The sequence below is a fragment of the Channa argus genome, chromosome 17, assembly GCF_033026475.1.
Source record: "Channa argus isolate prfri chromosome 17, Channa argus male v1.0, whole genome shotgun sequence".
Lineage (NCBI taxonomy): Eukaryota > Metazoa > Chordata > Actinopteri > Anabantiformes > Channidae > Channa > Channa argus.
In genome coordinates this window covers 17,919,185-17,946,640 of record NC_090213.1, presented here as the reverse complement: position 1 = coordinate 17,946,640, position 27,456 = coordinate 17,919,185, and the positions used below count along the sequence as shown (strand labels likewise).

Here is a 27,456-nt window from a genome sequence, read left to right as displayed (position 1 = left end):
CGATGTAATTCATTAATTATAGTAAACTGAAACAATGTGTTGTAACATTTACTGTAGGTCATATGTATATTCTATAAACATGTAATGACTTTTATTGTATTTTATACAGTTTTATAGTTTGTATACAGTAGTAGCAATAATTGTCAACTTACCATACACTCTGTTTATTATTTGTACATAGTGCTTACACTTGTATATTATTTTATCCATAGTACTTCCACCTGTACATTATGTCTAGTACTTCCATCTGTATATTAGTCCATAGTACTTCCATCTGTACCTTATGTCCATAGTACTTCCATCTGTATATTAGTCCATAGTACTTCCACATGTACATTATGTACAAAATGTTGCCTATCTTGTACATACTGTAGACATATATTTTGCACTGCTTATTGCACTTTTCTGTTAGATACTAAACTGCATTTCGTTGCCCTGTACTTATACATGTGCAATGACAATAAAGCTGAGTATACTCTAAGATAATCTAAAGGCATTTTGTGGCATGGTGATTTAGTTGGTACATAACCAGTGGTGGAAAGTAACGAAGGACACGTACTTTGCTACTGTAATTAAGTAAATTTTTCTCTTATCCGTACTTTACGCAAGTATCTTTAATTATGCCTACTTTGACCTTTACTCCACTGCATCTAAGGGCCGTTATCTATCATTTTTACTCCACAACATTTATTTTTCCTTTATTTTATAAAATCGGGCGTAGTCGGTTTCTGCCTTTCATGGTCTTATTTTAATTTCAGAGATCCAACATTCACTCTGCAGAAGCGCACAAAGCTAAAGCGACAATCCGCGAACTAATGGTCCGTTTTTAGACATAAAGCCCAATGAATTCATCGTAAAATGTGCCTTTGAATTAAACGCGGTGTCAAATTCACTCTGCTATGTCAAAGTCGATCAAACAATATAACGACCAGGGCTCCAAACGTTTTCAGAAGTTGAACCTCGGTGTCGCCTCCCTCTTCTTTGGGGTCTCTGTGCCATACGCGCAGAAAAGGGGGAGATTTAAAGCAGAGCAAAGCGAGTTCAGGGTTTCATTGGTCTCAGAGCTGGGACAAGCTGTCCTTGCTAATTCATACATCAATTTGATTGATTGACCGAGGCGTTTTTTTTTTTCGGTTTCCTCGCCACCAAACTATTACTTTTAGTTTCGTTTATCTAATAAACGAAAAGAAAAGTAAATACAAATAATTAACAATGTAACTATCATTTCTTTTGTAGTATTTCTGTAAAAGTCCCGCTCGAACAGCAGCTAGAATCGTCTCCTCTTTCTGTCGCCATCTCCTGGACACATTAAAAAAAGCTCATTCAATATTTTCTTTCCTCACAGTAACAGCCCGCCTCTTCCTGCTGCATTTTCGCGGGAGTTCTTCAATGGGCGGGGATCAAGCAGTGATACTGAGGATTCTATTGGACAGCTGCACGTTCACCCGCCGACTATGCAAACGAGTGCGTGCCGAATTGACCAATCGCATGTTACGCTCCACTTGTAGCCGGCACGCATTGGCGCGAAAACACCTCAGTTGTGTGGTTTGAGGGCAGCAGAGCACGCAGCGCGTCAAACCTTGTTCCATATTTTAAGATTGTTTGAAGCTGAATAAAGTTATCGAACATAATGGCAACCGATCTCGTAGATGACCGGGAGATGAGGGAGGCTCAGAGGGACTACTTGGACTTTCTGGACGATGATGTAAGTCTGGCTTTTGCACGGTGGGACATTATGTGTTGTGAATGAAATGAGAAACCATGCGGCCACAACAAAAGAAGTACAGTTAAAGTTAATCTTCAGTGTGAGAGATGCCAAGAAATGTCCACAGTTAAATCACATTAGCTAACAGATGCTACAGGAAAACGCTGCAGCCTTTTCTGTCGAGTGGCTGTGTCGTTAGCTGTGTCAGGCGGGGACATAGTTTTCTTCAAAGTCAATTTTAAATTGATTTGAGCAAAAATGAACAAGCGCTAATGTTTTGTCTATTTTCTGCAGCAAGACCAGGGGATTTATCAAAGCAAAGTCCGAGACATGATCAGCGAGAACAAAGCTCGGCTCATCGTCAACATCAACGACTTGAGGAGACGCAACGAGGCCCGGGCTGCAAAGTAGGAAGGGAGCTGTGTGTGTGTGTGAGTGTGTGAGAGAGAGAGAGAGAGAGAGAGTTGATAATCTGGATTAGATTCATACCTTAACCTGCAGAAGATGTTCGGGGTTCAAATGGCTGATCAGTGATGTCACATTAAAGCCAGACTTTAGAGAACATTTAAAAGAGGAAATACAACATTGTCTATTTTTATGTCAAAGTTGGAAGAAATGCTATGTTGCCTTTATTGTTGCTACGTTTGTACTTTACCTGCGTTGACCAGTTTTACATGTTGACTGTTAGCAAACAGACAAACATCTGGTTTATGTCAGAAGGCAGTTTGTGACCGGTTAATGCCTAGAGTAAGAAAAGCAGATCTTTAAATTCACAAACCAAATGGTGTTGTCATTGTCTGCCAGGCTAATGAACAATGCCTTCGAGGAGCTGCTGGCATTCCAGCGGGCTCTGAAGGACCTTGTGGCCTCAGTGGATGCCACCTATGCCAAGCAGTACGAGGAGTTCTTCATTGGCCTGGAGGGTAGCTTCGGCTCCAAGCACGTCACCCCTCGCACCCTGACCTCCCGACTGCTGGGCAGCATGGTGTGTGTGGAGGGCATCATCACAAAGTGTAAGTTTAGCTTGCATTTGGTGGGATCTTCTGTTGCATGATGATGTCCTGTTATGTAGGATCATTGTTATAGAATAACGGTAATCATGGCCTCCCTTCCTCTTTTGTTGTTTTTTTTAAATGTATTTTTTATTGATCTTCAGGCTCTCTGGTGCGTCCCAAAGTGGTGCGCAGTGTCCACTACTGCCCAGCCACCAAGAAGACATTGGAAAGGAAGTACACAGACATGACTTCTCTAGATGCTTTTCCTTCCAGTGCCATCTACCCCACAAAGGTAACCACACATCACAAGCTCTGAGGTGGTCACACTGCACTATTCAAAACAAAAAAAAGAAGGGGATGAGCACAACATTAAAAAGATGCACGAGGGATCCTAACTTGGTGACTGTCTCACCTAACAGGATGAGGAGAACAATCCTTTGGAGACAGAATTCGGTCTGTCTATATACAAGGACCACCAGACCATCACGGTGCAGGAGATGCCAGAGAAAGCCCCTGCTGGCCAGCTGCCTCGCTCTGTGGACATCATCCTGGACAATGATTTAGTGGACATGGTCAAGCCAGGGGACAGAGTGCAGATCATTGGAACATACCGTTGCCTGCCTGGCAAGAAGGGAGGATTCACCTCTGGCACATTCAGGTGAAATGGAATAAAATGTCTGATGGCTCCTAAGTGGTAGAGCTCCTGTGCTGTGTTTAAACATTTGAACCATTTTCTTCCTAGGACCATCATGATAGCCTGCCATGTCAAACAAATGAGCAAGGAAGTTTCTCCCTACTTCTCTGCAGATGATGTGGCTAAAATCAGGAACTTCAGCCGGACTCGTTCCAAAGTAGGACCTCGGTCTTTCTACGTTGCTCACACGCGAAGTGAATGAGAAACTAAATCTGCCTTTTCTGATTTTACTTAGGACGTGTTTGATCAGCTGGCTCGGTCCCTGGCCCCAAGTATCCACGGGCACGAGTACATCAAGAAAGCTATTCTCTGCATGTTGTTGGGTGGGGTGGAGAAGGTGCTGGAAAATGGCTCGCGCATCAGAGGAGACATCAACATCCTGCTCATTGGTACCTGAACACATTTCCTGCTAATTTGCTCCCTCGAGAAGAAAAAGAAAAAGGTTCAAAGCTCATTTAGAATTCGGGCAAATATCTCCGTGTTTTTTCTAGGTGATCCATCCGTTGCAAAGTCCCAGCTTCTGCGTTACGTACTTCACACTGCACCTAGAGCCATCCCCACCACTGGACGAGGCTCCTCCGGTGTGGGCCTGACTGCTGCAGTTACCACAGACCAGGAGACAGGTATGGCACATGATGTCCCGTCAGAAAGCCGCCGCCGTGCACGAAAACACTGGTGCACTAACTCAGACCTGCACATTTCTGCCATGTGCTCCATCTTCAATTCACCTCCAGAGCTCACTTTGTCTTTGAATTGATTTCTACCCAGGCGAGCGGCGTCTTGAGGCCGGCGCCATGGTGCTGGCCGACCGCGGCGTGGTGTGCATCGACGAGTTTGACAAGATGTCTGACATGGACCGGACGGCCATCCATGAGGTGATGGAGCAGGGCCGCGTCACCATTGCAAAGGCGGGCATCCACGCCCGCCTCAATGCCCGTTGCTCTGTGCTGGCGGCCGCCAACCCAGTGTACGGCAGGGTAAGAAACTAATCGGAGAAGTTGGACCTTTTTAAAACAGTTTATCTCTGAGCTGACCTTTACTTTACTTTTAGTGTATTTCTCCTCTCTAATGCCATTGCAGTACGACCAGTATAAAACTCCCATGGAAAACATCGGCCTCCAGGACTCGCTGCTGTCCCGTTTCGATCTCCTCTTCATCGTGCTGGATCAGATGGACCCTGAACAGGACCGTGAGATCTCAGACCACGTGTTGAGGATGCACCGCTACCGTGACCCGCGCGAGCAGGAAGGAGCAGGTATTTTGCGTCGGCAATAAGTAACATCATAGAGGTAAAATCATTTGTATTTAGTGCCATAACATTTTGTTTTAAAAAAAAAAAAAAGTTGTGCATTTCCTTTTTGTTTAAGCAATGGCTCTGGGTGGGACAGTGGACGTCCTGGCTACAGATGACCCAGACGCACTAGCAGAGGATCACGAGGAGCTGCAGATCTATGAGAAGCACAATAACCTGCTGCATGGGAGCAAGAGAAAGAGGTACGCACCTAGTATCTGTTCTGGAAACGTCACAGTCGAATGTTTCCTTTTTGATCAATGTCTGTTATCACTGTACACCAGGTAAGTTAGAGTGAGAGGTACGTCTCCTTCTGTTTCAGGGATAAGATTGTGAGCAAGGAGTTCATGAGGAAGTACATCCACATTGCCAAGGCTGTGACACCTGTGCTGACGGAGGAGGCAGCCAATCACATCGCAGAGGAGTACTCGAGGCTGAGGAGCCAGGAGCAGCTGGGTTCTGACATTGCTAGGGTGAGCAGGAGCAGGCACACACACCCCCTCAGGTGTACACAGATGTTCATTGGATGTCCAGCACACACTACACATGTACTGATTGGAGTTTCGCGGCGACATGAGCACCACTTATTTTATTTATTTTTTTCTTCTGCGCAAGTCGTACTGGGACACCACAGTAGATTCTATATTGGTGCATAGAGGAATTTACCACAACATTGGATACTGGGTAATACAGTCCAAAACAGCAGCTCTGTCATGAAATTGTACTTTTATATGGTTATAATTCCCAGTTTTTAAGTAGGAACTGTCTGAAAGGTGAGAATTCAATGTGTTTATTGTTTAGTTGTTATATTAACAGGTAAATGTCATTTTGTTTGCCACCTTATTTAAAATGATCAAGGGTTCCAAATGATTACAACCACCTCCTAATATAATGTACTTCAGTAAGACTCCACCACCCACTATAACTTCAAACACATAGTAGGAAATATCACCTTTGGGACAGTTTCAAGTTAAAATCTGAGAGGTCATAAATGTAGAATCCATTGGCAGCATTAGATCATACAGGTGTATCTAATGTTCTGGCTGTGCAGTGCATATAACTGTAATGTACTATCAGTCTGTTGTTTTTGCCAAACATGCCAGACTGGATGGTGCATCAGGAGGCATCATGTATGAGGCCAGAATGTTTCTTTTTGTTTTTACCATTTACTATAAGGAGGTTTGGACGTCAGTGTGTTGTAATAATGTGAGTGCATGCAGTTCAGACTTGTGTTGTGTTAAAAGAAATACAGAAATGTTACTAGGTTTGACTGACAGGGGCCATTAATATAAAGTAGAACTAATATCATTAAACCTGTTGACTTCCTGTTGTGGGATGTCAAAATCTAATTATGCATTTGTTTAGTAATTGCGTGTCCTAAAAGGATGAAGAAACCATTAACAATGTTTATAGGTTTAACATCTTACGATTTAAGATGAAGCCCGTTTGACAATTAGGACTAAATACTAAGGCTACATGTAAGCAAACAGACCATTGTTCCTACTGCATTGCTTGCTCTTTTCAAAAACCATATCCAAGTGTTCAAAATAAAATTCAACAGAAATGACCAAGGACAACAAAATCTGATCTAAATGTAGTGATTTTTTTTTGTTTGTATAAATAGTAATTAAACGCTGAAAAACCAATTAACAAACGGCTCCTACATAATCATACAAACATGGCTGTGCAGCAGGAAAAGCAGTGTATAAAAACATGATGGGGAAGTTGATGAGTTCTGACATTCCACACTATTTCATTTAGCTTTTGTTTTTGTTTTTTTTTTTTTGTTTTTTGCTCAGACATTTCATGCAGATAAATTTAACCTTAACAGTCAGTAGATGCCAACGTGTGTAACCAGTAGCACGTGGTGTGTTTTGGACATATGAGCTTGCTCTGACCGATTTCTGTCTCCCCTTCCTTTAAAGACCTCGCCGGTGACAGCACGAACGCTGGAGACCATGATCCGTCTGTCCACAGCGCACGCCAAGGCCCGCATGAGCAAAGCTGTGGAGCTGGAGGACTCTGAGGTGGCCGTGGAGCTCGTCCAGTTTGCCTACTTTAAAAAGGTTCGTACTCTTCATAAGTACTTAGATGATTGCATGTCTCAACACAGCACAACCAAAGCATACTGAGGATTTCTGCGGTAACGGGGCAGTTTTCTTTTCCTCCTCGTGTAGGTTCTGGAAAAGGAGAAGAAACGTTCAAGACAGGAGCGAGACTCTGGCTCAGAGGAAGAGGAGGACGAGGAGGCGTCCACTCAGCGCTCACAGAGATCTCTGAGGAAGAGGTAAACACTCGGGCACATAACGTGAAGCGCTGCTTTGTCTCACTGTTTTCTGGCCTTCTGTCCTCTTATTCTGCCAGTGTCTGACGTCACAAATAGTTGCGGTTGAAAGTAATGAAGTTCCTTTTTAATAAGGGGGGGAAAAAAAGCTGTAGCTGTTTCAATAATAATCAGTAATATCCTTTGTCCTTCAGGGGGCGTCATGGTTCTCAAGGCAGTGAGCCCTACAGCCCATATGACTTCAGTGAAGAGCAGAATGTCCCCGAGAGTAAGTGAAACTTCCCACACATTTTTGTCGTTTTTTTTTACATTCCGAATGACTCAGCTACAACTCTGTTTCATTTTAGGGCATCTCCTCTTTCCTCATGGGGCAGTTTAATTCTCATACTATTGCTCTCGGTCTCTCTCCAAAATTATATATGGATAAATGAGTAAAACCCGTAAAAATATTCCACTAATATTGTTCTTACATTCCTGACACACTGACAGTCTTTTTTCCCTTTACTAAAAGTGGGGGTGTGTGTGTGTGTGTGGGTGTGTGTGTGTGTGTGTATATATATATATATATATATATATATATATATATATATATATATATATATATATATATATATATATATATATATATATATATATATATATATATATATATATATATATATATATAGAGCAACCATTTTAGAAATAGAGAAATTGATTTAATTTATTCATTACCACTTATTTGACAGCTTTAGCTACAAGATAATTTGTATAGTATTTAAACAAAATAGATGTATTTAACTTGATTTAAGTTGAGGATTAAAACACAATAAAACAAAGTCCTTATGTCAGTAGTGGTCTTCATGAAAAGATGTGCTTGAAGTACCAGAAGTAGTAGTGTTAGATCAAACAAGACTGGCCACAAAGGTCAAAGTACCATATGAGTAACAATAAACACAAAAAAAATTACATGCAGAACATGAGAGTAGTTTATAAAATAAATAACATAACTTATGCAGTTAAAATAAACCCACCCACATACACTTATTCTGTGCTGTGTGTGTCTGTGTCATGGTGACTGGTACAAATGGGCTAATTTGCATGACAAATACTTTTATTTGAGTTACAACTACATTTGAGTTGCTACATTTACTTGTGTAAAAGAATGAACACAGCTAAAACTATGTTGTAAGTATTTAATCTAACAAAAGTGCTTAAAGATGTTTTTAACAAATTTTCAAGTTTATATGAAGTTAGTTATATTTAGAAATGCCAAGATTTTTACTGCTCAGATTTCAGTGGGATTTCAGCACTTGACTTGTTGCACACATGCTTCTTATAACGTTCTGCTTTCATGTGAGTTCTCACGTTGATTGTGCCCTTTAGTTCAGGCCGGCACACCAAAACCAGCCAAGCCACAGCGAGAGGACGAGGTGGAGGCCATGGACGCTACATCGCAGGCTAAAGACTCGGAGCTCTCTGCAGAACGGTGGGTGACTGATTCCTACGGCCTAACAGCTAAAATGTGTTAAGCGTGATACATGGAGGTTTCATTAATGGGCCTTTGCATTGTCAACTGGAGGGATTTGATTACAAGAATAAGTCCTAGGATAATTTTAAGTTTAGAAGGAAGGTGACCTTATATAAACAGTAATTGTGTTGGTAAAATCTACCTTTCTGATTTCACATTAGAATCTGTTTATAAGATGCTTAATTTTTTTTTTTTCCATTCCTTCCAGGCTGAAGGAGTTCAAGTCATCCCTGTTTGCGGTCTTCCAGTCTGCTCACGCTCAGTCTGTGAAGATGAAGACCCTGATGAGCGACCTCAACAAGGAGCGTCAGAATCTGTTTACGGAGCCAGAGGTTCGCGCCGCTTTGTCTCGCATGCAAGACGACAACCAGGTCATGGTAGCTGATGACATCATCTTTCTCATCTGAGGAGGATGACGACTTTCTGAAATTACCCGCAGACTTTCAAAGAAACAGCAATTTGTTTCAAAATGTTCTTCTTCCACTTGATATTGGACACTTTATTTGTTTTGGGTTTTTTTTTTTTCTTTTTTCTGTCTTTTCAAAGTACATTTTTATGTTGCACAGTCACCCTGGGCTCCATTTTGCGGAGCACCAACAGTGATTTATTCATCCGACCAACAAGTGCAGCTTAATTATCATATGTTTGATAACAAGATCAGTGCAAAAGGCTTATATTTGTTTGTTACATTATAATGTCCTTAATACCACAGATCAACACACTGTTGGAGTCAAACATCTGAGTTGATTAAGCAACATTGAGGGTTTTGCAGCCCAGAGCAAAGTACAGTTTCATTATGCAGTGTAAAATGTAAGACATGAAGTACTTTTACCAACGCCCACGTTTTCTGTGTTTGTATATAGTTAAAAACAACTTTTGAAATTGTTAAATGTAGTTGTGCAGTAAAACTAATAAATGTCATGATTGAACAATAAGTTGCTTTAGAAGCTCTTCAAACATTCAAGAGAAATTTCAGCTCTGAATGCTGATAAATTTGTGCTGCCACCACAAATTTATTAGCTGTGACGACCCCCCCCCCCAAAACCGCGGCATATTCCACTGTTAACTGGGAAAAATGGTCTGCGATGGCAGGAAACTTCGGAATTTCCAATTAGACTTGTCATATGATTGAACCTCTTCCTGCATGTGCATCGTGTTTACAAGAAACACTTGGTTTTCCACCTCCAGTGAATCCAGACCGGACTGTGTAGGAGGCAGGTCCCACAGCATTACCCACCAACAGAGCTACCTTCAGTTAGATGTTGTTTCAAGTGATGGAGGACGACGACGGCGGCATTGTTGCACCTACATCCACATGTTTTTGTGTGGAGATTTTTTTTTTTTTTTTTTTTGCAAGCAACTGTGGTTTTTAACCAGACTGAAGACGACAAAGAATCAAACTGCACAGCTCCCAAAGAGCTGGCAGCCACTGTCACCGTCATTTAAGACCTAGGAGGGTCTTGACACCCACAGCTGAGTCATATCAATTGTGTTGACTCCAACTTCTGCCTGTCTCATGTTTCACTTCAGCTAAGATTTGCGTTAGTATGTCGCAGCTGGAGTAGTTGCTTGTGATTTGTTTGTTGGTCATTTGTCTTGGCTTTATTTCTCAGTGAAATTCAAAGCATTCAAACGGCGTAGACGTAACGTAGGTCTCACAGCTATAATCTTATTCTCTGACCGGTAAACACACAGCTACAGCCAAAGGCCAGTGAGCCTTATTTAGCACACAACCACGAGGAAGGTGTCCTTTCAATCTGTAGAGGAAACAAAAGTTGCCCACCAGCATTTACAGCCTGTGGCCTGACCAATAAATAAGCCATGTTAATTGTAGATCTGGGCCTGTAATGCCTATAATAAAATAAAAATGAAGTGCTTGCACTCTTAAGCTTCCATCGATGCAAAGTTTCCCTCAGTGTTTGAAGGTACTAATTTGAAGCAACCAATTTGGAGCTGGATTAATGACGGATAGTGCTCAGAAGCTTAAACGGTTCTCAATTAACTTTCTCCTTAATTATTACCTTAAGATGTTTTCCATAGTATTTAGTTAAAAAAATAGGTGAGATTTCTTGCAAAGATCAACTGGTACAGCACCTACCACCACTTCCACAGAAACTTTTTCACTGAGGTTTACAGACTGTAGATAAATCAAGATGTTTGTTGCTCGCATGCATTTTCTACAAGCACATCCCCACACTTTCATATTGGCTTTGGTTAAGACATCTTGACCCTCACTGACTTTCTTTTCTGATGGAAAAGACCGTGGGAAAAGGAGTTTTCCTGCTCCTGTTGCCTGCCTTGTTAATTTCTTTCTATCCTGATATGTTTCTATTTTCATCAGATCATTGGTTGCTTTGTTAAATCACTGCACCCCAGCATCTCGAAACTCATCTAACACCTAACACACATAATCTGATGCTATATGCTGTTATTTGTTGCGTTATGCACTGTGATTGATTATTGATCAGTTAGATATAAATTGATGGGAGGCCTGTGATTTGTATAAATAAACAATCTCTTAGTTGTCTTTTGAGTTGAAGCACCAAGTTCCCCTTTGGGAAATAGGACCTGCTGACTATTATGTAAAAAAACGTTAAAGCCGACTAACAAACCAAACAAGATTTCTGGCTTGTTTTTAGTGCTTCACAGGGAATAAGTGGGAACAGAGGAAGTGCTATTTGGTAAACAAATATAGAAAGTGTATAAAAAAAAGAAGGAAAGCACAGAACTTATGTAACTCAGTTTATTTGAATTTGCTACACACTTGGAAATTCAAGCATGAAATGAAATATATGAGATTTCTATGAACATGATGTATTTGATTCCTTTCTACCGGCTGGAAAGTTTGGAGTCCGACATGTGTCACTGTAAAATCTACATTTTACAATTTCTTTTCATTGTTGCATTGAAAGCCACCTGTGACTCAGACATTGAAAACCACTTCTAAAAGGTTTGTGCACAGATTTCCATTTAACCCAGTCAGAGACTATTATTTGTTATTTCTGTTTTCTAATTCATTGTCATTTCATAAAGAAAAAACCCTGAAGATTCAACCATTGGCAGCCATTAGAAACCACGGGGGTTTAACTTCTATCTTAATTTAAAGTAAGAATTTAAAATGTTAAGGTGTGAAACTGAACACAGTGAATGGACAAACACAAACTTTAATTGGACACCTTTAATATTTTGTAACCATTCTGTATTGAATGCGAATAAGTTTATTCATAATTTCAACACACAACGCAATTACTGAATTTCTGTTGCATAATGCAGTTTTAGATCAAATGTAATGATTAATTTATCACAGCTTTTAAAAAATGGATCAGTTTTCCAGTGGATTGTCAGACATCTATAATTTACTGCAATGGCAAATCCCAGGTTCCACAGAACTGCAGTGTTTGTAGTGCAGCTGCTCCTGTTGTTATCTAAGGTGATTGTTAACGCTTTAAATGAGGCCACACTGCAGAGATTGTCAGCATTCACCAAGAAGAGAAGTGCAACATTAGCTTCATAGATTTCTTATATAGATAGTTACATTTCACAAAGGCTTTTCATCATCTGCCAATGCAGTACATCTAACAGTCTGATTCTGTGTGTGAGGAACATACTGTTGTAGAAGTTTTTTTTTTTTTTTTTTTTTTTTTCCAGAGTAAACGGTGTGAAACTGCATGTACTTCATGTACAATCATGTCTCTTCATTTTGTTCTACATCCAATACGGCTGTGCTCCAGTTAGTAGACGCCGTATTCATACGAATCATGAGGAGAGAAGATGTTATCATACGGTTTATCTTTGAAGAATAGTTATGCTGATTTATTACAAGAACCGCTGTCAGCATTTCCCTGACCTACATTGTTTAGAGTGAGTTGGCTGTGTGGGTGTAGTTACTAGTAATGCGTTTTATATGACTCGGGTAAAAAAAAAAAATCTAAGTTGAAGTTGAAGCAGATCATAATGAAAATGTATTTAATATATCATGTTTTCAAATGATGTTGTTTCTCATTCTTTGGAATTCTTTGAAAGTAATCTCTCTTTATGGTTAAATGCACTCTAGATATTTCTTTCTAAACTGAGGTCTGAGCCAGATTTTTTTTTTTGAGGGAAATCACAAATAATTATTTGTTTTACTTGGGTTTGGGTTGAGTGAATACTCTGCGGTTTGGTTTGGATACAACACATATTTTCCAGCATGAGTTGCAGGTTCTCACATCAGTGCCTCTTTTCTTTTGGCTCAAAAACAATTTTTTTTTTTTTTTGTGGCCATAAAAGTATTCTGCTCTCTTCACAACCACATCAAAAAAAGTCTTACAAAACATCTTCACACCTTTTGACAGGATGCGAGAGGTCAGACACATGAAAGCCTCACTGACCTTGTCACACAGCAGACTTGTTGCCTTTTTTCATGCACTTTGACTTAGTTAGGATGGGTTGGAGTCAAAAGAGCGTTAAAAAAGTACAAGCTGTTGTTATTTGCAAAAGTGCAAGAAAGTCTGGTGCTTGTCACCATGCACTGTCCAACACAGGTGAGATGGAGTTTACCAAAGAAAGAACTGCTGACCACAGAGACACAAAACTTTTACTTCTTCAAAGTTAATGTGTATCGTTGGAATCTTTGACAGTCATAGCGGAAATGCACTGCACATCTTGGCAACACACGCCAACACAGCCTGCCTGCATATAAACACAGTGAGAATGTAGACGAAATGGGACAGTAGAGAGGAGCGTCTCACAGTTAAAGCTGGGCTCAAGAGCACGACTGCACGATTATGCTGCTGGTGAGTTGGACCCTTTTCCTTTTTTTTTTTCACCAGGATGTTTGGATTGAACTCTCAGGTTTATATCTCGTGTGTGGCTTATGTCAGGTTTGGAATAGGATGCAAATAACTGCTGTTTACTCTGTGTTTTTTTTTTTTTTTTTTAAACTTGGAAGCAACTGAGATATATCTGAACTCTATTAGTCAGAATGTGTGTGAGAGTTCCTAAATCACCAGTCGCAGCCCAAGTGTCATTCACCAATTACGTGGAAATTCAGCCAAACCCGAAAATGGAAATCAGTGCCAAAAAAAAAAAAAAAAAAAAAGCTGAAAGTATTTGACCCACTTTTTTGTGGACCAGGCCACTTTTCTTTCTGCTTTCGGTTTCTATTACATTTTGCACGTCCTAAAAACAGCAAAGCATTTAAAAAGGCTTCACGGCCTTGCTGATGTCGTGGTGTTTAGGTACTGAGAGCTCTGTTGGTGCTGGGCCTGGCCACACCGTTGTACGCCACCAGGAGAGACCCGGCCATTTCTGTCCAGCTGGGAAAAGGACTGAGGGGCAAGACAGTGAGACTGGTCCTGGACCATTCAGTGCAGTCTTACATCTCCAGCAGATCTGCCTCGTCCATCGCCAACATGTCTCTGTCACCATGGACATACAGGTGAGGTATCTTTAAAGTCAGAGAACGTTTATTAGCATTTTATGTTTGTGGCCTCACATAGTTTTTTTGGTCGTTTGGGTTTAACTTCTAAACACTTAAAACCCACCACGTGCATTGGCTTGCTATGCTTCTCCAGAGAGTCCTGTGTGCCGTCTCGGTTGCCCATGACGATTTCCCATGCTAAGTGCCTGACCTCTGGCTGCCTGAGCCTGCAGGGAGGAGGCGAGGATGCTGCTCTGGAAGCCAAACCCATCCACTACCAGGTCCTGGTACTGCACAGGTGAGTTACGGCAGTCGAAAAGCAGCTAATCGTACTGATTCTGGTTTTATTTCTTAGTGTTACAGTCATTCTTACCGTACGTGCTGTGCACGCTTAAAAACACATTATTGTCAATGAGGTCAGTGTTAAGTTAGGTTTTCTTCATGTGTTTGCACCTTCGCAAAGTTTGTCACCTGCTCAAATCAGCACAGAAAATCTGCACTTCAATTCAGTTCAATTCAATTCAACTTTTTTTTATATAGGACTAATCACACTAATGTTGCATGTAACTACTGTAGATCCCTGTTTGTGCTCTGTGGATGTACTGATTATTTTCCATTCTTGGTCCTCTTCCTGTTAAGTGGTTGCACAGACTGCTTTCTTTTTCCTTGTACGTTTTAAACAAAGGGAGTTCGCGAATTATGTTGTTTACACTCAGTTGCTGTAGGAACACAAACACATCTGATCCGCAGTCCATGTCAATCCAAATGCAAACGACAACCATCGAATGGGCCTTTAATCTGAAGTTTTTCCTGTTGAAACAAGCTCGTCTGGTGGGATACAATCAGAGCAGGCAGCAGTTTAGACATTTCAAAAAAAAAAATGCAACTGCATTTTCCTGAAAACCTGGTGCATGGTTTCTTCCAATGGGTTTGTAATAATGGGAATTTGAGGCCTTAAAAAGTCTCACAAATTCCAAACCCTCAACATGGAACATTTACCAAATGCCGGACTCTGTCTGAGCATTTTACTCTTATATGCTTCTGAAATTTAGACAGTGTGAGTGTGTATCACTATTTGGCCACAGCAGTGCAAGTCAGTCCAATTACTAAACTGACTGATATTGGCAGCTGAAGTGAGATTATCCCAACTGAAAATAGTTGCCGTGTTTAAACCACGATTAATGTCAGCACTATTCTTTATATACATTATAACTGAAGGAAGTCCCTGGGTGCGAGCCTCTTTGCTGTTGTATACATTAGTGCATCTTCATTCAGTTTCCAGTTTATTAGGGACACCTGCAGCTAAGCAAATAACTAATAGAAACTCCAAGACAACACAGTTGAACTGTATCACAGACTACACACAGGTTAATCAGCACAATATTACGGCCTGATTTGTAGCTATGTGAACCTAGTAAACTGCCAACTGGGTGCATTTAAAGATTTCAAAACAAAAAAGTAGTACATCAGATATGGCTGCCGCTGCTTCTGAAGTAATATTTTATTATATTTGAGGTATAAATTAATTGTAATGTGTTTGTTTCTAACAAAATTAAATTCTTGTTCCTAAATGTGTGACTGTGAAAAATGTTTTCATTAATACTGTGGTAATATGTATTCAGATAATAACATCTGTAAATATTTTGCCCTGACTGTGTTATCATTTCCTCATAGAGTCCCTAAGACAAAGCAAAACAACAGAGGAGGCAGAAAAGGAAAGAAGTATGACTTCCGGCTGGGGATGGAGGTGATCACGGTGGGCTGCACCTGTGTGAGGCCCAGTGTCATATCACAGCGGTAACACACAGGAAGCTATCACGGACTCCAACCACTGTACACTGTAAAAGAGCCTTTTTGAAAATTGTTGTACTTTGCTACTGTGTTTGGGGTTTAGCTGTTGGTCCCAGCTGTAGATCTCACCAACAAGCGCTGTGAGTAATCCCAGTGTCGAAGCCTCCTGCATTTTAAAAGACGCCTTCGCTGATTTTCAACCTGCTTCTTTTGGTTCTAGTTTGCGTAGTACATGTACATAAATGCCACTAAACTCCCCTTTGACTTCCCAATATCTCTACGTCTAGCTAAAAAAAAACACCTACAGATGACATCACTGGACAAACCTTCAGTTCCGATTACGTCTGCCTCTTGTTGCTCAAACTATAGACTGCTTTCGCAGAGCTCCCGCAGATGACATAATCTGAACTCCCGGTAATGAGAAACTCCTCTCGGTGATGTCATCTGGAGGAGTTTCTCAGTCAGAAGCAGAGAAATATATTATTATGTGGGAGTCAGAGGGAAGTTTAAAAGCATTCGTGTACACTTATACCCTAAAATTATGCCATGGTTAGAGCAAGCTGAAAATTGGTGAAGATGCCTTGTCATTTGCTACAAAGAGTAGAATTGTTTCTGCCCCCTAGTGGTGAAGATATGTTTGATGCTTAATGTGGGTTTATTGTCTGGGCTGGAGAAATCAGTTCAAACCATTTGCTGTATGTTATTTTAAAGAACAAACCAGTAAAGGAAATTAAACAAGTAATATCGAATTTTTAATATTATTTTTACTTTATTTTATTTCTTCAATACCCTGATATATATTTTATTGTAAACACAATGTCACAATTCATTATTAAAGGTTTTACGCTTAACTTTAAAGTCTAGTCATGCTGTGGTTTATTTAGAATAGCTGAGATTAACATTAAACGATGTGGAAGTTACAGTCCCCTATGTACTGGTGCATGCAGAAAATCATCACACTAAGTTACAAATGATAAGAATGAGTCACAGATTGTGAGTTCAGTCAAGCTGCTTTTACTGACCATGCCAAATAGATGCAATCAATCCAGCCTTGACGATACACGGCAACACACACACACACACACACACACACACACACACACAATGACAGCAAGTAGAAACCCCACATTTACGACTCCCACGTTACAGTGCAAAAAAACATTTGAAACATTTCAAATAAGTCAGTATGACTCAACAACTTGAGCACATTTCATCTTTCCGTCAGGTTTATATTTCCTTCGAGATCCTAAACCAACCATCAGCGCACAGGGACACATGCCAAAACCGCCGGAGACTGCTTCAAAACCAAATTAGTCTAAATCCTGAATTATTGTCGCTGTTTGTACTGTAGATATTCCCCATCTTTTTTTTTTTTTTTTTGTAGGATTGTGTGCTTTTGTGTTGTGCTTAATGAAATAAGAGTGCAATCAGTACTCGAAATGTAAGAGACTCAAAGGCGTGTCGCTGATCTATGACTACACTACAGTTAACGCTTTACAAAGCTTCGACAAAGCTTCCTCATGTTTCCAGATCCCCCCCCCCCCCCCCCCCCAGTTTTACTCAACCAGAACACTGTCGAACAAAACAGAAGCTTTTACATTCATGAACCATCAGAGTTTAGCACACACACACACACACACACACACAGCTAGTGCTGCAAAGAATTAGCATGAGAGCGTTTGTTGTGGAAACTGCAGAAGCGTGTGTGTTACGTCCTGTTTTTGTGTTTCGACCGGTGTGTGAATCAAAAGCTGAAGAAGCCTCCTGGTTTGGAATTGTTGGCTTGACTCGCTCTTTCATAGTGTCAGTCTGCTTGTGACGAGGCTGTGCCGCCAAATTAGTATGATTCTCTGACAACTTTTGACACAAAGAACCACCGGTTGCAAGGACAAAAAAAAAAGTTCAACGAACGGAAAATTTCACATTTTCTGCTTTCTGACTGAATGATCTGCAGAAACAAGACTTACAATACTAACAATTTTTACCTCTTGCTGCTTTGATGCAGCTTTGATTCCTCATCAAACAATGACGGCAGCCTCTCTTTTAAATATTTGAAATGTTTGTTTGGATGCCCCCACCACCACCATCCGCCCACCTTCCCCCGTTTAAAAAATCCTTTTGAATTTCAACATCAAGAGTTTTGTAAAGCATGTTTCGGAATCGTTACAGCATACATTAAACTGGAAAACTCATCTTCTTCCCTTGGTCTGAGCTATTTTAGAGTTCTGTCTGTCTTTCCTGCACTGTTTTTAAATCCTTTGTTTTTTGTTTTTTTTACCGACTCCAAAAAAAACCCCAAACAAACAAACAAACAAACAAACAAACAAACAAAAAAACAACACCAACAACTCCCGTTCCCGTTCTTTCTCTTCTGTTGGCTCAACCCTGCTCCCAGTCATCTACCGGCAGGCTTCTTCCTTCATCTCCTTGTTCTTCCTCACTTCTTCTGCGTGTTTGTCCTGCCAAAAAAAAAAAAAAAAAGACTCAGCAACATCGGCGTCATTAGCATTCATGAATACATTGAGAATGATGTGGGAGACACCTGCAGAACAAGGGGAAGAGCTCAGTGGCTGCCCTGAGAGATTTGAACAGGGGAATGAAACAGAGCGAGGAGCACTAACAACTCTTTTCCGCCTCATATAATATTCATGATTACTGATCAAGCTATTGAAGGCCTCATTTACTCTCAAGGGAACATTCAGCATGAAGTCTCCCCAAAACAATGCTGGTTAAAACTTCTAAAACCTGAGTTTTCTACGAGTTAGATGAGAAGATTGACACCAGCCAGAGGCAATTAGTCCAACTCAGCAAGCTGGTTTATCTGTTTTAAGGGAAGTTACATGAAGACCGGCAGATAAAATGTTGCCCATCAAGAAATAGTTTCAGGGGGCTTTACGTCCTGTGTGGCAATCAAAGATCACAGGAAGGATGGGAAGAGCTATCGCGGTTCTTTCCTCTGGCTTTGCTTTGACTTTGTGGATCAAGATCAAGATATACTTTATTGTCCCATCATTGTATCGGCCTTGGGCTCAGCGTGGCCATGTTTATCTTAAAAGCATCCGATTAATCCTCCATCGCCCCCCAAAATAGCCCGACACACAGTAAGACCACTTAAATCAGCAACACCGATACGGACCAGTACGGCTTAAAAAAAAATTAAAAACTTAATTTAAAACCCAATAAAATATTGTTGCATTATTAATGCAGTGCAAACGAGTTTTCATGTTAAACATGTTAAATGGCTTTCAGCCCTCTCTTCATTATCCGAGTTACTGGCAGTTTGACGAGGGACAGTGATAGTTTGTTTATAATGAATCTACGAGATGGTCTTACATGGATTTCTGACTACATGTAACCGCAGACTCTCCTGTGTGGCAAATGTTTTCCCCTCTTTCCAGTCTTTCTGCTTAGCAAAGCTTATTGCCCACCAACGCATTAACCCGCAGACATGGGACTGGTGTCAATCTTCTAATCAAATTCTTATCTATCCGATGAGTGTATTCCCAGTATATCAAACTAGACCATTTAACAGAACCCAAAGGGTTCTTCCAGTAACGTTTGCTGTAATAAAAGGGCTGCATTAATGCTTAACACTCATGTCCGGGAGCCCTATTTATGAGTTCAGGCAGAGAAAAGAGAAAGACCTGATGCAGCCGGAGTGACACTAAAGTTCGGTAATCTGAGCGTATTGTTGGTCGAAAATGTGTTTGTAATTATGTTTTTTAGTGCATTTGTTCAAAAAGGGAGTTGATAAACTCTTTAAATCGATTACAGATAATCATATAGAGACAGTACCTTCTCCTGCAGCCTCTCCAGCATGGCTGCCAGCAAGGCCTCCCTGTTCTCCTTGTTGGCCTCCATCTTCTGCTCCAGCTTCTCCTTTACGTTCTTGATGAAGTTGTTATTCTCCTCAAAAGCCTTCTGGATGACCTCACGCTCGTGCTCCCTCTTCTCCGCCAGGTGCTTCAGCAGCTCGGCCTCCTGACACTAAAGGCAGACAGACAGTGTTGACAGTTAGCATCAGTGGGTAATTTTCTTCGCGTCTTTGACCAAAATATTCAAACTGCAAATACTTTCGATGGTGATGGCTCTACGGTATCTGCAGAGTCATGTTTTTGCTTGCTTGTCATTTGGGTGTGGGCTTTGTTTATGATTTCCCGTGGCTGGGACCACCACCACATCCCCATCCACTTGATTGACCATGTGTGCCTTCTGATGTCTTCTACAGATTTCTAAACTCTGGCCCAGCTATAACTTCTTCCTCTCCTCACCTTTCCGTTCTTCCTCCCCCCGACCCCCCCTCTCCACGACCCTCTTTACTCGATGAATATGAGCCGTTGTGCATGTGTCCTTGCATGATTGCCCTTTATCTTTCCACCCTCCCTCTGCTCGTGTTTCCCCTCTTCCTTCTGATCCACTGCAATGCTTCCTCTTTCTTCCCCTTTTACCATTTCCACCCATTTTCTCTTCAGTTTGTTACATCCTGGTGCTCCACAAAGAGCATTGTCAGGTGTTTAATGATTCCTGAATAGGCTACAAGCTGTTGCAGTTCAGTAACAGCTTGTAGCTTATTCCAATGAAGTGACTCTACTCTTACCTTTCGCCTCTCCTCTGCAGCCTCCAGTTTCTTCTGGATCTCCTCCAGGGAGGGGTCACGGCGCTGCGGCATGGAGGTGTTGAGCTCTGGCACGCCGTCAAAGGATGGGGGCTTCAGGATGACCTCGAAAGCCTGGCCTGATGCCCGCTTATTCAGCTCGATTACCTCCACATCTTTGATGACGCACCAACCCAGGTCCACCGCATCTGTGGTGTTGGATTGTGGCCATGTTTAGATTATTTATTTACTGTGAATTTCTGATGCAGGGAAGCACATGTGAAACAGCATTAGTGTGTAATTCTCAGTGTGGTTTAATGCTTTGCTATACTAATACATGGCTCCATGCTCGCTTTTCCTACATTTCCCAAAATACAGATTTGGTTTTACCTTCTGCCTTGTATGTAGGTTTTTCTGCAGTCTGCGGCTTCAGGCAGGCACAGAACAGAGACACCAGGGGGAGCTCTTTGACCTTCTCTTTGTAGGCTGAGGAGACACACACACACACACACACACACACAAACACACACGCACATATATATATATAAACATGATACTAAGCTTGACATTGTGTTAAGGACATTCAAGGACTGATGACATCATTCTGTTATTCAGTGGCATTAACGTGTCATCATAATGACCGAATACAAGCTTCAGATTATAAAATGATGCTCTTATCCCAGCCATCAGCAGTATATGCAGTAACAGAAAGGCAGGTTGTGAGGTGTGTGTGAGTTTCTGCTGTGGTTGCACTTACCTGCCAGAGTCATCTTCTCACTGTCTATGTTACTCTTCAGAGATGCTGAAGATCCTTCTAACTCTAACTGTCAGAAAGAGACAGGCAGGAACAGGGACAGAGGGGAAGGGTCGGATGAAGCTTCACCAGTCGGATACTATCACTTACAGTGTTGCAATAACCGCAGCCAGATTCACACAATTATTGCTCTTAAAGTTACAAATGCTGCCATGAAATTGTGCAAACAGAGCGTTTTGGTTAGAGTTAGGCACAAAACTGTGCTGTGTCTTCATCTCACCCATCTGCATTCTTCTTTCCTTGACACACCAACAGGTACAGGTACAACAGTGTGTGTGGAAATGTACTTACTGTATTAAAAAAAAAATCCAGTGCACTGGAAGTTTTGAGTTCCCACAGCACATCAGTGAGCGAGTTGCTTACTGCATGATGACGAGCTACTAAACTAGCTTTAATGGCAGGAAATTCTGCCTCCATTAACACACCTTAAATTCCGATTTAAAGTGCCATTGAACTCAAATACTTAGGAGAAGTAAGAATAAATAAAAATGTATTTCTGGGCCCTTCTCCCCCCCCCCCTGCAATATGCTGTAAGTAGAGTAAAGCTGTCTCTGTGACTCTCGCTGAGCACGGCCCTACATGCACAAGACAATTGTACCTGGTGACAAATCTCTCTTTAGTAGAGAGGAATTAGAATTCAATATTATTTCGATTCATATTTTAGTTCAACAATGAACCGAAGTTAAATGCATTGACACAGGAAAGGAGCATAGTAGCCAATGATCTCACCAAACCTTTCCACCACCACCACCAAAAATAATAAAAAAAAACCAACAACAAAATAATAAGAAGTAATAATACGTCCTTATTACTGTATTATGAGCACTTTTATGATCAGAATCAAGCTTGCAGTGTGAAGCTTCATAAAATTCATTTGCACTTTTGGGTGGGGCAGCCACCAGTTCCCGATGTCTAATTTGATCAAACGCGATGGGAGGTGTCTGCCAGAATGCACCACTGTCCTGCCTGCTCTCATCTTTTAAAGGGAAGACTCGCTCATCGCTGATCAGCGAAACAGCACATGACAACGCTATAAGGAACGTTCGATGTGCCGCGCTGATTTCAGGATGCAAGAAGAAAACTACATGTTCTGTCATGTGTGCAACAGATAAGACCTGCAGAGTGACATGAGGTTTAACCTCAAACGCTGACATATCTGCAGTGCTTTGTGCACATTTCCATTTTCACAAGCTGATGTCCTAAATCATAGCCCAGGGCCAGATACTCAGAAGTAACACATTTAAATCGAATTATAACTTACAAATGTATATTTCCATTCATCATCACAACATCCATTGGAACAGTTTTGTAATAAGGTAAAAACTTTTCCACTTTTAGGAAAGAGGATAAGTCTATCTATCTATCTATCTATCTATCTATCTATCTATCTATCTATCTATCTATCTATCTATCTATCTATCTATCTATCTATCTATCTATCTATCTATCTATCTATCTATCTATCTATCTATCTATCTATCTGCATTTGAAGCTATCAGCCTGTCAGCCTGTAAATTGCTCGAAGCTGAAGACTGAGCTCTAGAGAGTGAGAGAAATGTACTAATGAGACAACCTGTGACATATTCAATGAGAGATGTCCAATTAAAGTGTAGAGCACACGCTCACCTGACCACCCTGACAAGTTTCCCAGTGGGACACACACACACACACACACACACACACAAAGTCACACAAAGTCACATGGACACACAAAGTCACATACTTGCACATATGCACACACCATCATACCAGGCTGTACACAGTTGTGTGCTCACACATTAACACACAGACCTACTGATCAGGCAGTGTACGTCCTGCTGCACTGCTGGAATGCACACACACACACACACACACACACACACACACACACACTCAGCTGCTTCTCATCTTATGAAACCACCCAGGTTGCAAATCAATGCACTGCTTCCTGCAGGAGTAGGAGTGCTCCATTCCTTGTTTGTCAATACCCCCCCCAAGACAGAGAAGGAGAACAGCTTGTAAAGCTCTCAGTCCACATGGGGAACATTTGGGTCATGTTGATGGAACATTTTACCGACAGTTGCATCATGATGCAGTTTCAATGCAGATATAGTTTTTCATATCATATCATCTAACATTTCTTCCATAAGGTTTCTAAAAATTCTGCTAATACATTATATATACATATGCAATGCAGATACACATGTAAGCATATGTTTTCAGAAAATGTGCACGTAAAATGTGTAGGATTTGATTATCTTATTTTGTGCACTCATTTCTCTTTGGTTATGTTGTTAATGCCAAAAAAAAAAAAAAAAAACAAAAAAAACAACATCTGTAGGAAATCTACTTATTTGTTTTTTGTTTTTTTTGCTGAGAATTAGATGAAAAGACTGATGCCCATTCGGAGGCCTGCACACTCAGCATGGAGCCACATCAAGCTGCCAGTTAGCTTAACTTAGCCTAATCACTGAAAGCACAAAGGGAAGCAGCTAAAGGTAACATCGTCCACCTTTCACCGTTTTTACAGCTCGCTACGTGTCGGCTTCCTGTCAGACGTTTCCGTTTGTTAATATGAGGAAAAAGATACAGGAAAAAGATCATCCTCCCACTTGTAATTATGAGTCAAACGTCAGGATTTTCTGACATCTCTCATTTGGGAGAATTAATTGTGGAAATGGCAAAACAACAGGTTCCAGAGGGGCCACAATCACTGGCAGGTTATGAAGGGTAAAATCTATTTTGCAACTGTTCAGATAATTGGAGAATAAATAATTAGAATAAACTTAAAAATATGCTGTTTGTAAATATGATGCAACCAGACAACTACTACTCAACCACCCACCCACCCATCACATTCTATAGACATCAACACTAAATTAATCTGTACAAGAACAACTAGTTCTAAAATAACAACTTTTCTATTTTTTTAGCAACCAGCAGAGACTTCAGGAAGTTAACTCCAAATAACTGTACTGCAGTACATTTACTTTCTACCATTTTCTTCACATTTTCTTTTCTTTCTTTAAGTTTTAAAGAAGATCAGTTAAAATGATCTGCATGGTCAGCAAAAATACAATTTTACTATTGTTCCATACTTACAGTTGTTTTGCTTTGAGCAGGGCCTGCAGTCATTTTACTCAAGCAGATATGACATTTTCGAAAAGTTGATGTGTCTGTTTCATTGGTTCACATGTGCTAAAGATAACTGTGTTGCCTTTAGTGTTGTACAGTAGATAAACCTTGAGTTTCCAAGAAGTAGCAGAAGTCTTTTCCTCGTTAACTAGTCTACTTTAACAATTTTATAGGCACAAAATATAAACAGAATAAAATGAATATTACACTAAATATATTAAGTCTGAACCATATATAATGATGTTTCCAGATTTTAGATTATTTCTAACATGACCAAGAGTGTGAGAGTCCAAACAGAATTGTCCTGTGAGATTTATATACTATACCAAGGTTCCTATTTGCCCAAACAATAATCATTCTGGAAAAAACATTTAAGGATGTAATTCATGATAAATAAACAAACTTTACCTACAAAAAGTCATCTATCAAGTTCACAAACGATCACATATTTTTCTCTATCTCTGTCTTACATGCACAATTTGCGTCCACACAAAACCACATACAAACTCATTTCCCTCACCCACTTTCTCTCTCACTCTAGACATAAAGCTGCATCTGTATTATGCCGGATCAATATTGAATGACACAGGTTACACATCATACAGTTTGCAGCTATACCACATTCTCGCCCTCTCTCCTCTTACCGCCTTCTCCTGTCAGCAGGAACCACCGCATCATCACTATCCTCACCCTCGCCCAGTTACACCCTACTTGACACGCTCTCAAAAAACACACACATGCAGGAAACACACAGTTAAGCAACAAAATGTAACCTTGAGAGCCTAAAGTGGCACAAGTGAAATGAAAGTGCGTGAAGATGTGTATTTTGCGACAAAAGCGCTGCAGGCTTACCTCCCTATTGTCCCTGTTGTCTCTGCTGTGGATGGTGGCTACGGTTACCCCCGTCTGACTGCACGGATACAGGCACCGGGCAACAGCATCAGCAACAGCATCAATGCTGTCCTCCAATGACATCACCTTGGAGACGTCTTATTGGCTCAAGACACTGCCAGCATTGCAGCATTGCAGCCAATGGGAGGGCAGGTGGAGGACGGAGGGAGGGCCATCAGCTCTTTTTGTTGTACTGCAGGGTGGGTGGCACAATCACTGTTTTATTATATGGCGCAGGAGTGTGTGATTGTATGTGATTGTATGTATGAATGATTAGGATCTGGGTGAAATTGGGTGAGATCGGTAGAGATCTCTCTGTGTGTGTGTGTGTGTGTGTGTGTGTGTGTACACCTCTCACAAAGTTTAATCCCTTTTCCCTTCAACTATAGGAGAGTTTGGCTTGAGTATATCTCAGCTGAAATGAGAAGAAATGCATTTAATTAGCTTAAGGCTGCATAAACTGAAATCACACAAACATGAGCTACATTAATGTTGTTTTGTTTACTGTGCATGTCGCTCTTGTCCAAGGACAGCAGTCTGAAACAATCTGTTACCATGGGAACGGGGAACTGACGGGTACAGTGGGAAAGAAATGAATGACTGCCAGATGAGGGGTTTGTGGTGTTGAGGACAGTCCCGGTTGTGGGATTCGATCCCCTTAAGAAATAGTACATCCAAGTTAAGAAAAGAACTGTCTTGCAATACCTGAATCCCCCAACCTGAATATTCGACATCAGATTTAGTAACATTCTGTGCATGGGTTCATCTAAGGCACAGCTGCTGCAGTGATGACATTTTACCCGGACACATGGTCTATTTGCAGGTCAAACACTTTGTGCACACCATGCAAATGCAGCATATTGAAGTCAGGGTGTGCACGTTGGTGTAAAGGAAACACATTCCTCATGTAACGAATAAAAAAACTGAATAAACTCACCATGGCTTTGCTTTATTCAAAAATGTGTGTGTGTGTGTGTGTGTGTGTGTGTGTGTGTGTGTGTGTGCAAGCATCTCAGCAGGGGTCCAGCTAAGAAACACGCAGGCCCCTAAATTATTTACATCCTAACTTTAAATACATGAGGTAGCAACCTTTTGAAGCATGAAGCTCACAGTTTATCCTACCAACTGTTTCTACTGCTACTACAGTTAGAGCTTCAATACTGGTGCTTCTGCTGAACTCATACAACCTTTTCACTGGACACGTTTCCACAGCATATATAGCCTGTGTCTGTCTGTTTGTAGTCATATTTCTTCTGCACATCAGAATTTTGCTATATCCAGCTGAATGTGTTCAGATGCATTGCAGACATAGCTTTTGAAATATGATGACATCTTCTTCTTCTTATCTTTTGTTGTAAGACTTGCAGACAAGTGACACTGTCATTGCTTTGTTGGAGCCATGTGTTTTCTCCAGCTTGGCTCTGCATGTTTTTGTTTTTTGGCAGTGGGGATTTCATTTTATGTGGTTAATATTTACAGTAAAACACAGGTAGGATTTGTAGCAGAAAGGTGCTGGGTGACTTTTTAAAAAAATGCAATCAATGACTCACTGAAAAAGTACTTTGCTTATTACGAAGAGATAAAAGGAAGAAAGTACAGAAAAACAAAGTGACCATATACTGTATTACCAAACATCCAGCTTATCTTTTGAAGGTATTTACCATAGACTGACTACAAACTACTAGCTAAATGTTATCCCCAAAGTCCCCAAAGTCCAATATCCTGTTCCTGTTTAGCTGTGGTTCAGTAGTCACACATTTTAGAGTTAGGTTTAGGGAAAGAAGTGCACACAAATGCTTCACCAACAGTCACTCCAGTATGACTACTACATATCTCCTATTTATCAGAAGCCTGCAAACGAGAAAGTTACCGCCTGCCCCATAGTCATAGCCGATACAGCTGATAATGCCCCATTGAACGGTGTGAAATATAACTTTTTATATCCTAACATCCCCACCAGCTTTTCACGGACGCTATTCAGCTGATTGTCTGCTGTTTGTTTTTAAGCTGGTGGCGTACAGGCGCCTTGAAAAATCGTTGAGATGAGAAAGAACCGAAATAGTTACGTTGCCACAGCTGAACAAAGCTCTAAAACTCTAAAACTCTGAGGTAAATTCAGGTGATAATTCTCAATAGCTTAGTCTCTACCCGTGAGCCCTGAACATGCCCAACCAGGCTAATCCCTAGTGGTTATGCTGTTATTGCCCTAATATGACACCAAACACGCACTGGAGGAGCCTAAGTCCCCGGCGTGTAATGCAAATCTAATCTTACATCCAGTAAAACGTTGGCCTCTCTAACTTTTACCCGCCACTTGGGAAATCTGTGCACAGACACAAAGAGCCATTACTACTGTTTTTATCCCAATAACA

At 40.9% G+C, this 27,456-nt stretch overlaps 3 protein-coding genes across 4 annotated transcripts; 2 read left to right on the top strand and 1 right to left on the bottom strand.

The window, feature by feature from the left end:
* Positions 1-1,513: 1,513 nt before the first annotated feature.
* On the top strand, positions 1,514-9,150 carry mcm3 (minichromosome maintenance complex component 3). Its single transcript, XM_067482824.1, has 17 exons — positions 1,514-1,705; positions 2,000-2,112; positions 2,510-2,718; positions 2,862-2,992; positions 3,120-3,358; positions 3,443-3,551; positions 3,630-3,783; positions 3,886-4,017; positions 4,163-4,371; positions 4,475-4,649; positions 4,762-4,888; positions 5,008-5,158; positions 6,611-6,751; positions 6,863-6,972; positions 7,164-7,237; positions 8,335-8,437; positions 8,688-9,150. Exons 1-17 carry the CDS (start codon positions 1,631-1,633, stop codon positions 8,884-8,886), a joined length of 2,451 nt encoding a protein of 816 aa, XP_067338925.1. The 5' UTR covers positions 1,514-1,630; the 3' UTR covers positions 8,887-9,150.
* A 3,972-nt stretch (positions 9,151-13,122) lies between these two features.
* On the top strand, positions 13,123-16,332 carry il17a/f3 (interleukin 17a/f3). Its single transcript, XM_067482677.1, has 4 exons — positions 13,123-13,254; positions 13,699-13,898; positions 14,035-14,178; positions 15,555-16,332. The coding sequence occupies exons 1-4, from the start codon at positions 13,246-13,248 to the stop codon at positions 15,679-15,681; spliced, it is 480 nt and encodes a 159-aa protein (XP_067338778.1). The 5' UTR covers positions 13,123-13,245; the 3' UTR covers positions 15,682-16,332.
* A 1,035-nt stretch (positions 16,333-17,367) lies between these two features.
* stmn4 (stathmin-like 4) lies at positions 17,368-25,189 on the bottom strand. Of its 2 annotated transcripts, none has more exons than XM_067482675.1 (6): positions 25,046-25,189; positions 21,023-21,089; positions 20,656-20,751; positions 20,269-20,474; positions 19,467-19,658; positions 17,368-18,130 (listed from the first exon to the last, which is right to left on the bottom strand). In XM_067482675.1, exons 1-6 carry the CDS (start codon positions 25,166-25,168, stop codon positions 18,071-18,073), a joined length of 744 nt encoding a protein of 247 aa, XP_067338776.1. In that variant the 5' UTR covers positions 25,169-25,189; the 3' UTR covers positions 17,368-18,070. The 2 variants fall into 2 exon arrangements, with proteins under 2 accessions (XP_067338776.1, XP_067338777.1); XM_067482676.1 differs by having other exon boundaries at positions 21,023-21,085; positions 25,046-25,128.
* Positions 25,190-27,456: the final 2,267 nt, after the last annotated feature.

Coding starts and splice junctions, on each gene's coding strand:
- mcm3 (XM_067482824.1), top strand. CDS start 1,631: ATGGCAACCGATCTCGTAGATGACCGGGAGATGAGGGAGGCTCAGAGG. Junction 2,993..3,119: donor GTGCCATCTACCCCACAAAG/GTAACCACACAT, acceptor CTCACCTAACAG/GATGAGGAGAACAATCCTTT. Junction 4,889..5,007: donor CATGGGAGCAAGAGAAAGAG/GTACGCACCTAG, acceptor CTTCTGTTTCAG/GGATAAGATTGTGAGCAAGG.
- il17a/f3 (XM_067482677.1), top strand. Junction 13,899..14,034: donor CTGTCACCATGGACATACAG/GTGAGGTATCTT, acceptor ATGCTTCTCCAG/AGAGTCCTGTGTGCCGTCTC. Junction 14,179..15,554: donor CAGGTCCTGGTACTGCACAG/GTGAGTTACGGC, acceptor ATTTCCTCATAG/AGTCCCTAAGACAAAGCAAA.
- stmn4 (XM_067482675.1), bottom strand. CDS start 25,168: ATGTCATTGGAGGACAGCATTGATGCTGTTGCTGATGCTGTTGCCCGG. Junction 19,659..20,268: donor CTGCAGAGGAGAGGCGAAAG/GTAAGAGTAGAG, acceptor GTCTGCCTTTAG/TGTCAGGAGGCCGAGCTGCT. Junction 18,131..19,466: donor TGGAGAGGCTGCAGGAGAAG/GTACTGTCTCTA, acceptor TTTTTTTGGCAG/GACAAACACGCAGAAGAAGT.